The 13,091-nt window shown below is 40.0% G+C and overlaps 1 protein-coding gene across 1 annotated transcript; it reads left to right on the top strand.

Annotated features, from left to right (window-relative positions):
* Positions 1-1,407: 1,407 nt before the first annotated feature.
* LOC108442355 lies at positions 1,408-12,974 on the top strand. Its single transcript, XM_017722356.2, has 5 exons — positions 1,408-1,853; positions 5,214-5,402; positions 8,318-8,465; positions 10,191-10,388; positions 11,296-12,974. The coding sequence occupies exons 1-5, from the start codon at positions 1,769-1,771 to the stop codon at positions 11,612-11,614; spliced, it is 939 nt and encodes a 312-aa protein (XP_017577845.1). The 5' UTR covers positions 1,408-1,768; the 3' UTR covers positions 11,615-12,974.
* Positions 12,975-13,091: the final 117 nt, after the last annotated feature.

The raw sequence follows: 13,091 nt of genomic DNA, 5'->3' as shown, positions 1-13,091 counted from the left end.
ATATGGACAAAAGTATTGGGACACCTGCACATTACTCCTACAGAAGCTTTTATGAATCCCATTCTAAATCCATAGGCATTAATATGGAGTTGATCCTCCCTTTGCAGCTGTAAAAGCTTCCACTCTTCTGGGAAGCTTTCTACAAGATTTTGGAGAGTGTCTTTGGGAATTTTTGCACATTCATCAGGAAAGAGTATTTGAGTTCACTGATGTTGGACGAGACGGTCTGGCCCACAGTCTCTGTTCTAGTTCATGCTAAAGGTTTGATTTGTTTGATGCTGTTGAGGTCGGGGCTCTGTGCATCCAGTCAAGTTCTTCCACACCAAACTCACCCAGCCATGCCTTTACACCACTCCTCCCCACCACTCCTCCCCGCCACGTTACCACAATTCCTAGCCACATTGAATAATTCAGAGCAGTTCGTCAGCGTTTTAAAGAGATCTGTGCCAAAGAGTGTCTTGAGGCATCTAAATATTTTTTTTTCAACTCTTACTGAGCTAAATCACAAAATCCTACCTTACATTACTTTAATCACCATCTTGTTTCCTACAATGTAGCATTGTAGCCAGTGCATAAGGACAGCCTCCATACTGCGGGGTCAGTTACACAGCATTACCGCTGAGCCACCTTCAGTGAAGTCAGTTTTCTCTTTTTGCTTCATGTTTGCACAGATTTAAAAATAAAATAGACATTAACAGTTGGTACAGCGGCGACCTGTCCAGGGTGTATCCTGCCTTCTGCCCGATGACCACTGGGATAGGCTCCAGCACCCCCTGCGACCCTGAGGGAGAAGCGGCTTAGAAAATGTGTGTGTGTGTGTTGGTAAAGCTGTAGTTATTCAGAAACAACAGCTGTGTTCAAATCCACATACTATTACTACCCATCCTACACTTCTGAATGGACCTCAGTTGGTGGAGTCCTGTGTTTTACCTATAATCTGGCATGATAGTACGCAGTTCCATGTTTTACTGATGTATGGTGTTTTTTAATTTGCTGTCCTACACCGGACAAACAATAAATGCCCTGGCACCCAGTCTCATGCCAGGTTTCATATATTTGATGTTTGATGTGTATCTGTACCAGCTGAGCGGTCTGTCTGTCTCAGAGACGGTAATATAAAATACAGTAGGGTTGAAAATACACGTGTTCCTTACAGCACAGAACTACAGTGGACTAACTTAGCACTAGTTCATCAGTTCTGGCAGGTGTTAAAACGGACCCTCAGTGTGTTCCAGCTCATCCTCCCACTGGGTAAACGGGAACACTGCGCACTGGGCAGTCAGTTGACTCGTATATGGCCCCAAACCCCCTCTCTAACCTGCCAGCTGGAGCTGTGGCTGTTATCTCCTGAGCCCCGAGCTGCTGTGTGCCGACATTAGTGTTTGGGCTGGTGTTGGGAGGCTGAGCACAGCGGCGGAAGGTGCCCCACACGCACGCACACACACACACACACACACACACGAGGCAGAAGTTGGGCTCCCGCTTCCTGACTGACACACACTGTCTGCTCTGGCACGAGTCTAACCGACGAGACGTCCGACCGAGCAGCTTCTGCTAAGCTAAAAGGAGACCGACACTCCCCCTCCTAACCGTCTGTCTGTCTGTCTGTCTGTCTGTGGACTCGCCCAGGACGGTCTGCCCTCGTCCTCGCTGACACTCACCCCCCTCCGCTCCCACAACCAGACTGACAGGACCTCTGAGCTCTCCACAGCGACGAACTCCAGCGCCTCAGCGGCTCCGGGTCAGCGCGGCTGGGGGCTCGGCACCGATGGCTTCGTTCAACGCGTCCGTTTCTGAGGAGACCAAGTCCAAAGTGGCGCAGGACGATGCTAACCGGACACGGAACCAAACAGGTAACCGGCACCGTGGACACTAATATGACAGCACCTCATTCTCGGGGTCTTCGCTGTGCTGAATCCGCTCTAACGGCGTTCAGCGGAGACCTATAGGAGGATTTTAACACCTAAAGGGGCGCTCCACCCAAATTCCCGCATAATTAAATAGCATGTCAACAATATAATTCGGAGTGGTTTGCTCTGAAGTACTGTGTTCTAGATAACGTTAGACTCGGAATTGTTCGCAGTGGTGGTGATGGGAACCAGACGTCTGAGAAGTCAAACGCCTCTTAACAGCTCCCTCTCAGAAATGCTTATGAATAAAGTGCCTGATGTCAGTAGTTTTGTGAGTAGTTTGGTGGAGGCATTCATGAATTGTGCTCCCAGGCAAAATTGTCCCTAAAGAAAATGTTTTTAAGAATCTAACAATATAACTGTTTAACTTTGACAATCATCAGAGTTACATGAAAACTCGATACTGGATAAAGTGGCTGTGTCTGTGGACTTTAGGACGTCTGGTTCCTATCATCACCACTAAAGAAATCTGAGTCTGTATGTCTCACTACAAAGGAATCATTTCACTACAAACCACTCTGAATGGCTTTGTTTACATCTCAACCACAGAATTATACAGAAATGTTTAAAGAAATGATGGAATTCCCTTTTAGTTCAACTCCTGTGGGCTTTTCTGTGTGCTGCATGTTTAAGGCTCAAGTGTTGTGTTCGAGAAATAGCCTGTGTCTTCTCAACTGGCCCTACATCAGCTCTCAGCAGGAGAATTAGTTGGCTAAGATGGGCACGGCACTTTTCCGGGCCCTGTATTGCGACGAGAGAGACCATGGGTGACATGAAACAAGTTCTACACAAAACAGAAACCACAGACGCAGGAAGCCTCTCTGCCAGTGTGCAAATGTGAAAGTATGCTTTACTAAAGGAAATACAAAGCTCTTCTCCATGGGTGGCTGCTGTTTTTTATTATATTTATTATATTTTTTTCTGCTGTTTTCAGCAATCAGTAGTTTAATGAGTGCTCTTCTTTCTGTTTATGTATGTATATCGAATAGTGACCAGAGATTAGGTCCGTTTTTGATGTAATCTCACTACATGGGCGGTCTTTAACACCCTGTGTTTTGAATCTGGTCAGACCAGCCTTGATTTCCAAGTTAACATGCGCCTGAAGTGATCACTCCTCATCCAAAACACAGAGGCTTTTCATATATACGTTCTTTTGTACGTTGCTGTGAGGAAGCTATGAGGCAAAACTAGACATTTCCTAACAGCTGTCCACAGAATTGTGATAAGGTGTGGGGCCCTGTGGGTGTGGGTGTATGTGTTTGCGTTCAGTGCCTTTCTAAGAAGCGGAGACAAGGGGAAAAAAACAAAAAAACAAACTCTCAAGTCATCAGAATGACTTTTCTCCAGTGGTAAGCATGGAAGCCAGAACAAACGCTTTCTCAAATCAGAATCATGATGAGGAAATCAAGTGAGGGAGAATGTAAACTATATACATTACAATGACAGAAACTTTATGGCCTAGTGCCTCACTCTGACCTCTAATGTGTGCCATGATGCAATCGTGCAATGTGACAACCTGAAATAATGAAGCTGTTGTATGAATATGTTTGTTTAGAGCATTTATATTATACTTTGCAACATAAAGGCAAATAAAAAAATAAGTATCTATAATCTGGATTGATACTTGATATTGATGTTAACCGAAACAATAGGCATTGCGTTACTGTGTCGAGGTTTTTGAGCTTAGCTGCAGGCAGGATGCGTGAAACTTGAGGTGGGTTTACAACACAGTCATTTGCACATTTTCCTGCTGTGAGATTTCCTGCTAACAGCTATTTTTTCAATCAAACCCATAGTGTTTTTTTTTTTTTATTTCCAGAAATCATTGTGCAGTTTATTCCTGCTATCAAAGACAACAATTATGATTGTGAGAGTAATTTGACAGCCTTTAGATTAATGTGTTAACAAAACATATTTAATGTTCAGCTGGCATGTTTTGATCCTGGTAAGTGTATTCGCGAAGTATTTGAGTGCACAGAAATGTCATGGCACAATTATTCACAACTTATTGTGATATATAGCCAATGGCCTAACTTTCTATGTACCATTTCATGTCATTTACATTCATGACATTTGGCTGACGCTCTTATCCAGAGCGACTTACAATTTGATCATTTTACACAGGGAAGCCAAGGTGGTGTTAGGAGTCTTGCCCAAGGACTCTTATTGGTGTAGTGTAGGGTGTTTGCCCAGATGGGGATTGAACCCCAGTCTACAGTGTATAAGACAGAGGTCTTAACCACTACACTATCCCAACCACCACTCATTTAAATAAGCAGCTAATTTGTGAAAGCATTAAAAAACTCGTTTGACCCCTTAAACAAAAAACAGTGTTATCAATGTTAGTCCACAAAGTGTGAGCCTCAAGTATTTAAAAAAGGCTGATAAAATAGGCCAAATCTCCCAGATCAGAATCTGAACTAGCCATAAAAACACCGGTGCACCTATGATCTGTGCATCTCTGTATTAAATACTTATCTGGTCAAGTGCAGTTGACCACAGTTGACATCCAGAGAATGGACTTGCTATCGTTCTGCAAAGCCTTTGACCTTGTCCTTCCGTCTATCACTGTTGTAAAATAATGATGACTAGTTGCAAGCTGTTAATTCAGCTCATTTGTTTGATTGTTCTCAGCATCTTTCTTTTATTCATTTGTTCGAACGTTTTCACCTTTATTACTTTTGCCACCTTGTTTCTGGTTTTTGCTTCTTATTTTGGATGTTAGACATGACATCACACATGCAATACCCATTAATTGCCCTTTTTCATTTTTTTATCTTTTATTCTAACAATTGTTGCTCCATTCCAGGGAAACCAGAGTCAAAATTGTTCACAGTGGTGGTGATAGGAACCAAACATCTACTAAAAATGTTGGACAGTGAAGTTCTACTCTATTCTATTCTGTTTTATGTTTGGTACGGCTCAACTACAGAATTATCCAGAACTTTTGAAAAATTGGTGGAATTCTTCTTTAACAGTAAAGCTGTGTTTTATTAGCGTTTATAGATTTTGTGCTGCCACTTTAAATCAGTATATATATTTTCTATATTTCAGTTTCATTTGTTTACAAAATGTCACTGAACTTCTCTGCTTCACTGTGTTTCCCTAAAAGTCCTTAGTGGAGATGCTGCTTTGCTATTGAGGTCCTGCAGGACCAGAATGGTCTCTGTGCATCAGGACACTGCGCAGTTAAATGTTTTTCAGGAAACTCTAATCTAGTGCTGCTCATTCTGTACCATCTGTTTCAGACTTTCCAATGCTGCGCACTCTGACTTCTGAAGATACTCTGTTTTTCCCTGTCAGGTCAATGTGCTCCCATGCAGTCTCCGGTTCTGGGTACGCTAAAGCTAGTGGCGGGTAATGGCACCAGTGTTGGAACCGTGATGACCTTACAGTGCCCCTACAAGCACCGAGTGGTCGGCGGTGGACGGTTGTCCTGCGTGCAGGACAGTAACACTGCGCTGTGGAGTGGGGGAGTCCCCGAGTGTAGACGTAAGACATGCATACATACATGTAGATGGGCATTTCTACATATGATCCTTACAGTCCTATAATAATGCTTCTGGACAGATTCGTCACACTGGAAAATCTGCCATGCTCCAAAAATGTCTGAAACAACACCATTAGCATTCTCTGGCAGAGGCTGGGTGACTGACATGGGTGTGAGTGTGTTTGAAGAGAGAAAACAAGACAAGAGTGCCAAGCGTGTGAGAATGTGTTAGCGTGAGTGTGACAGAAAAAGTAAAAATAGGCATCTGTGTTCTAAACCACTCTTTTAGCAGTCTGTGTGATACAGTAGATAGCGCACACAGTATATTCAATGCTTAAAAAGCCTTAAGCAGGAAAATTGCCAGCACTGCAGGATCAGTGGAGCATGCCAGACTTCATTCATTTCCTCTGACACTTTCTTGAGAACTCTAATTTGAAACGTTTTACATTTTCTCTGCCTCATTCTGTAAAAGACTAATTTGTTGCTTTGTACTTGGGGTCTTACTTCAAAGCCTTTAAGCTCTACTACACTATTGTTCACTTTCCCTGAAAGAATCCTGTTATATTGTTTCTCCTTCCTGAGACAAACTAGCAGCCTCTGACAGTGTGTGCCAATCAAATGTCATACGGTTGTGTACTGGACTGTATGTTCTGTTCTCTTCCTTTTGACTTTTCATGTTGTTGAACATTATTTTTTCAATATTTTTGACATTATTTTTAAAGACGTTTTATATCTGTATATAATCTTTCCCATCAAGTGTTAATCAAATGGAATTTGATTATTTTGATTGTGATTTGGGCTTCATGCTGCACAAGGATGTTCCTGTGTTCCAAAAAAACAACACAACAAAAAAGTATTTGGTCTTACTGATGTAGTAACATTTCAACATTTCTGCATAATCAAATGGTTCAGATGTAGACAGGTGGTTGACACCATTGCCTTTCACCCTGTAGACTGCGGTTCAATCCCCCACCTGGGCAAGCACCCTACACTATACCAATAAGAGTCCTTGGGCAAGACTCCTAATACCGCCTTGGCCTACCTGTGTAAAAATGATCAAATTGTAAAGTCGCTCTGGATAAGAGCGTCAGCCAAATGCCATAAATGTAAATGATAGTCATTCAGAGAGACTGATGAAAAATATTCTGTTCTACAGAAACCACATCATGATACACAGTGGTGGTGGTGATAGGAACCAGATGACCAAAGCCTCTAAAAGCTGTTACACTAAATGGTTACAAATACAATGATTGTTGTATGGTTTTGACCTAAAATGTATGATTGAAAACCATTCATGCTGGAGAGGTGCATGCAGGACAGTAAAATAGTCCCCAACAGCACTTATAAACTATATATATAAACTATATATATAAACTAAGAAGATACTTGTGGTAATGTATAAAATGACTATATTTGTGTTGTAGTCATTATGATTCTTGGTTCCCACCACCACCACTTTGAAGAACTGTGAGTCAGTAATCTGCTATTAACATTTTTACAAGACGCTTTGACTTTGTTTACATTTGAACAATGAAGAATTATGCAGAAATTTTGAACAATCTACCTTAATAACTTTTAATAGTAACCCAACTGTAAAAAAAACAAAAGTCAGCTCAATTTCAAACAATAAGTTAACTTATTACGCTGTGTATTTTGAGTTAACTCAATGGCAGCCAGCTCAAAATTCCTATTTTAGTTAAAAGTTCTCCTAGCTCATATTTTTTAATACTGTATCTCAGTTAGATAAACTATGAGGAACTTTATTACACAATGCCAGGTACTTTCTGGATTCCTGTATTCTAAAATATTATGCAGTTTTTAAACGCAAAAAAGTACGTAACCAGGTTAACTTGAAATTTTGAGTTCATTGAATGTACCAAATTATGAGAACCAGACAACCAAACTTGTACTAATAAATGAACAAAAGAGTAATATGTCTTTTACATGTATTAACTTGTTATGTGAAGTTTAATGAACTCAACATTAACCTACATTAAATTACTGGGAAAAGTTTTTATAGCGCAGTTCAGGGTGGCTGTGCCATCCACAATCTCCTAATAATAGAGCAACGCTTAGCCAGTTATGACACTTTGGAGACCCTGAGATCACTTAAATGTCTGTGTACAAAATTGTTTAATACACTGTTTAATACACTGTTTACACTCATTGTAGAGAAACGTACAGACTCAGATTTTACAGTGGTGGTGATGGGAACCAGGAGTCACAATGTCTACAACGCAAATATAGCCATTTTATTTAGTATCCAAAACCATCAGTTAACCTACGCGTGTCTTTCACATGAGTTCCATATGTAATGTTGATGATGGTAAAATAATGGAAAGTCTGAAAAAATAAGTTTTCTTTGTGGAGTATTTTGGGGGCAATGCCCTGCGTGTACCCCTCCACCAAATAAATGGATTAAAAAAGACGTTTTAGGCCAAAACTGTTATAAAACAATGTCTCAGACATCAGGCAGCGTATGCTTAACCACTTTGTGTAGCAATTTTCTGTGAAGGAGCTTTTAGAGGCATCAAACTCTTAAGACGCCTGGTTCCTGTCACCACCACTAAGAACAATTCTGACTCCAAACCACTCTGAATGACTTTGTCTGAATGACATCTTAACCATTTAATTATGTGGAACTTTTGAAAAATGGATGGAATTCCCCTTTAACTTTGGATTTGATGTTCAATTAACTTTGATGTTCAATTAACAATTAACAAAAACGAACATTTTAAATCAGTTCTTTACAAACTCTTTGTTCAGATCCTATAAAGTGCTACAGGCCAACAAATTTAAGTTGGGTTTTTTACACTGTGCTCACGAAGAGTTGGGAACTTGTCTTATAATGATCCCCTGAGTTGTAGTTATTTTCACTTCTGCTTTTGACTGTTGCGTAAATCTCTCCCTCTTGTAGCAGTCTCACGGTATGAGGATGAAGGCTTCCGTCTGGCTTTGCTTGCGTCCATCATCAGCTCAGCCATTATCATTTTCATGAGCATCATCTTCATCACCTCGTGCCTGGTGAAGCGTGTGAGAAAAGAGGAAAGGAGACGAATGGAAAGGTGAGAAGAGGGAGGAGAAAGAAACGAGAGAAATGAGTGGGATAATGAATGAGAAGAGAAGAGGAGAGGGAAAGGTGTTAAAGCTGGAGAGAAAAAGAGAGTGAGAGGGGAGTGAGAGTACCAAAAATGGAAGTGTTTGGAAACGGCTTTGAGCAGAGAGGGGTCTACAGGGTTTGCGCATATCACAGTCAGTGAAAGATGTATATTCTTTACTGGTCCTTTTTATGAATAGATCATTTTTAGGGATGCCACCAATCTGATACCAGGTATCAGTATAGAGTGAGTATCATCAGAAAATGCTGGATCTGGTTTTGTAAGGGAAAATAAAAATCATGTCACAGATTTGGAACATAACCATTGAAAAAGACGTGTTGGAGATTTTAACAAAACCTCTGAACATTAGACATTTGTTCTGTAGGTGAACGTAGATTCTGCCATATGTCTGTGAATATCATAGGCATGTGGCCCCTGCGCCTCAGTAAAGACTGTAAAATCGATAACAGTAAAACAAGAACATTCAAAATTTCTGCATAGTTCAATCTTTGGGATGTAAACAGAGTCATTAGAATGGTTTGGTGTGAAATGGTGAGTTTATAGAGAAACCAGCTCATATTTCTTCACAAGATAATTCTTATGATGATAAGAACCAGTCTAATAAAGCCACAATGCAAATATAGGCATTTTATTTACTGTCTAAAATTACCAGCAAACCTACATGTGTCTTCTTGAGTTCTATATATAATATTGATAGTGGGTCTGGAAAAAATGTTTTGGCTACTATTTTGCCTTAGAATGCCCTCTATGTATCCTTCTGCCATTAATTTATTAAAAATATAATTGATTTTAGCCAAAACCTAATCCCAAAACTATGCTAAAACAATGCGTCATGCCACAGGCAGCATAATCCCAACAATTTTGTTTAATAATTTTCTGTGAGTTGGCTTTTAGAGACTTTAAACATTTTGGATGTCTGGTTCCTATCACCACTGTTGTTTCTTGTGTCTCTGAAACAGGGTATTTCACACCAAACCTCTTTGAATGACTTTACTGACATGCTAATGGTTTGATTATGCAGAATTTTTGAAAAACAAGCGTAATTCCCCTAAAAGTATTGTTCCTCTGATCAAGAACATGAGAGAGCGTATAATGAGTCATAAATGAATTAATTATTGCTGTTACAGAATATTACTTCAGTAAAGTGTTTTAGTATTTCTAAAATACTCTTACAGACAACTGAGTAAAAATTCCAAAAATGAGAAAGGGAAAATTGGAATTTGGGAAAAAATAAAACAGATTTCCAAGGAATGCCACAGGTTCATATTGTATGATATGATATTGTTGTGTAGTTCGTCTTGTGAGGTAGACGCACATCTTAAGTACTTCATTTAAAATAGCTCATTTTAATGATGAGTAGTTTTTAAAGAAGAAGTATCGGATCAGGATTGTTTTAGAGTCTGAGAACAAATGAAAAAGATTCAAGTGTAATATTGATAGCAACCTGAGCTACAGTGACAGTGACTGCTGTGAAACAAAAGAATGAAACACATTGATGTAAATGATCTTGTGTAGGTTCAAGTAAGCATTGTTTGAGCAAATGGTGGTACGTGATAGTGTTTGGGTGTTGCTGCTTACAATGTGTGTGTGTGTGTGTGTGTGTGTGTGTGTGTGTGTGTGTGTGTGTGTGTGTGTGTGTGCGCGTGTGTGTGTGTGTTTGTTTGTGCATAGAGAGAGAAGGAAGAGAGAAGATGCAGCATATTGGCAGCACATGGAGCAACAGGAAATGACAGAAGATTTTTATAGCCAAAAAGGGAGAAATAACAACAACAACAACAGCAAGCAACCGCAATGTACTCCTCAACCCATACATCAGGCTGTAGCTGATATCCAGCCACGCACGTTTAGTGATCAGAAGGCTGCGTGCAGGTATGGCACCAAGTGATTTGATTCAAAAAGTATCAGGTGAAAAAAAACGTCAAGTGACTCACTATAGAGATATCTATCAGCACAAGGAAGCGAAGTTTGCTTGGAGTTTTTCTTTCATTTGCAGCCATTTATAGTACTTTTTAGCCAAGTACAGTTTTTTTTTTCATTTTTTGGCATTAGAAAAAAAGAAAACATACATTTATCAGAAAATTACATAGAAGTCTCAATAACTAAATATATTTTTAAGCATTGTTTACAATGTGCATCGATTCCCTTTTATTGAAGCTTCCAAAATTTTCAAAGAAATCTGCAGGGATATTTTTTGACCTCCAAAGTTAAGTCTTAGAAGTTGGTTGCTTTATTTACATCCAAGAACTTCAAACACATTGAGTGTTGTTGAGCTTTGGTCTGTGAGGTGGTCTGTCTATTGTTCTGAGAACACCACCAACTTTTTTGATTGATTTACACCAGACAAGTACCGTCTCCTGGCAACCGCCAAACCCAGACTCGTCAGACAGAGAAACGTGATTCATCACTCCAGAGAACACGTCTCCACTGCTCTAGAGTCCAGTGGCGGCGCTTTACTCAATACTTTTGGCAATATCATGGTTGTTACTTCCAAAACCTAACCTTACCCAAAACCTAACGCTCACCCTGGCCCTAATCCTAAACCTAACCTTAACCTCAACCCAAAACCTAATCCTAACCCATGTATGTTTTTGACATGTTTCTGAGAGCACTTTGAGTGTTTGCTTAATCTGAAAAGGACCACTAAAAATAAAGTGTCACCGTCCTCAGAAATGCCCCCTTGCACACTGCTGTATATGTAGGCACTAGACAATCACAATATTGGAAAAAGTTTTGCAGCTTATAAACCAGTTCTCATTGAGCACTGTCTATTTCACAGGTATCATCAGCAAGACTATCATCTGAGCATCCACTCCAGCCAGCCTCACCTCAAAGCAATGCCCCCCGCCTCTTATATAAACACCCAGACCACATGTGTCCTACAACCTCTTAAAACACATATTCCACCCCCACTACCCTGCAGTGGATATGATCCCACTTTGGAACAGCCACCGTGGAGACAATCCATGCCGACCTTGATGGTCAGCCAGGACAGTGCGGTCTCAAGTGCAGATGGACAAAGCCTGGAGGACCCATTCTGGAAAGGTCAACATCCACTTGATGCAAAAAGCCCACCGATCTGGGTTATATCTGTTTGAATAGTTGTTCTACAGCAATAAATCAGACTGTTTGCCTGTTATGGATGGACCACTAAACTATTTGGTTGCTAATACAAAGGCAACCATGAACTGAGACTGAGAAGGTCACTTAACAGAGCAGTAAGACGAAACCTTGTCTCCGGCCTGGGCTCTTAACTGAGAATGAGTCCTTCTTACAATGTTGTTTTTTATTATGTGTGCCTTAAAAGCAGCTTCAGAAACAGATAGGAACACTCCTGTTCTTAGAATCATGTGTTCCTCTATAACTTTATGCTAACCCTAATCTGAACACCCGACACTTCTGTTTATTAATGAGCTACTGTAAGTTGTAGGATTATCAATTTGTGCATTGAACTGCAATAATGCTGATGTAGATGTGAGATCCAGTGGTTCATTATTGTTTCTACAAGCCAGTTAATGACAAGGTTAATGTATAATTAATAATCATAATAGGCTATGTATCATCACACTGCGCTGGTGCTTGTTTTGTCCATTTCATCTGGATAAATATCTGTAAATATATATCCAAACAAGGACTTTTCTGGTCAGAAACTGACTGCTGATAACAGGGCCCAAGCATGGCTACCACAAACTGAATGGCAACACTTGGGTTGTAGTTTCTGCCTGTGTATAAAGGCTGGTGAGAATGTACAGACATATTTGGCTTATTTTTTCTCTCTTTATCTACCTCGCTCTCATTTCCACCTTACGTATGCTGTTTATCCCTCCCATTACCTTGAAAATTACAAACATCTTTTGTCCTTTACTGCAGCAATTTAAACCTCTGGGAAATATATCTTAGTTCTTTCACTACTATGGGTAAAGTCAGGGCCTCAAAGCAGAGGCAAGTTTTTTGAAGACCATAAAACAGCATATTATGTTGATCTCAATGTAATCCAAAACAGCCAAAATAACTAAAATGCTGATGTTTCTTATGATTTATACAGTTAAAACAACCTGGGGTCAAACTGACTCCAAAGGACACTGATGTGTACAAAATGTGACAGGACATTGAAAACATCACCATCAACATAAAATTCAGTTTATGTTTACCCAGTTGTGCCCATTAAAGTAGGAAAAGTCATTAAATAGAAAGCAAAAAAATGCTGTCAATCATTTATTTGGAGATGTTACATTTTGCCTGATAATGGGAGGATTAAACATAACAAATGTTTGTGGGGGATATTAGATGTGAGCTTCACCTACAGTAGCACATTCATTAGACTTGTTGATCTGGGGATATAAACTTTGAAAACTTAACAAAAGTTTTAATATATTTTATTTACGCGTTTTCTTTGGTGGACTTTTAACTGAATTGACTACTGTGTGATTTTTCGAGTAAAGGTTTATTTGAACATAGGAGTGGTCTAAACTGGAGTGTGTCGTGTTTCATCCTAAGAATTCGCTGTAAACAGCGACCCCGAGTGGACATCGTGAGCAAGTACACCCGAAATTCAGTGTGTTTTGTGGCCAAATA

The sequence above is a fragment of the Pygocentrus nattereri genome, chromosome 29, assembly GCF_015220715.1.
Source record: "Pygocentrus nattereri isolate fPygNat1 chromosome 29, fPygNat1.pri, whole genome shotgun sequence".
Taxonomy (NCBI): domain Eukaryota; kingdom Metazoa; phylum Chordata; class Actinopteri; order Characiformes; family Serrasalmidae; genus Pygocentrus; species Pygocentrus nattereri.
This window is presented reverse-complemented; position numbering and strand designations above follow the sequence as displayed.

Coding starts and splice junctions, on each gene's coding strand:
- LOC108442355 (XM_017722356.2), top strand. CDS start 1,769: ATGGCTTCGTTCAACGCGTCCGTTTCTGAGGAGACCAAGTCCAAAGTG. Junction 5,403..8,317: donor GGGAGTCCCCGAGTGTAGAC/GTAAGACATGCA, acceptor TCCCTCTTGTAG/CAGTCTCACGGTATGAGGAT. Junction 8,466..10,190: donor GAAAGGAGACGAATGGAAAG/GTGAGAAGAGGG, acceptor GTTTGTGCATAG/AGAGAGAAGGAAGAGAGAAG.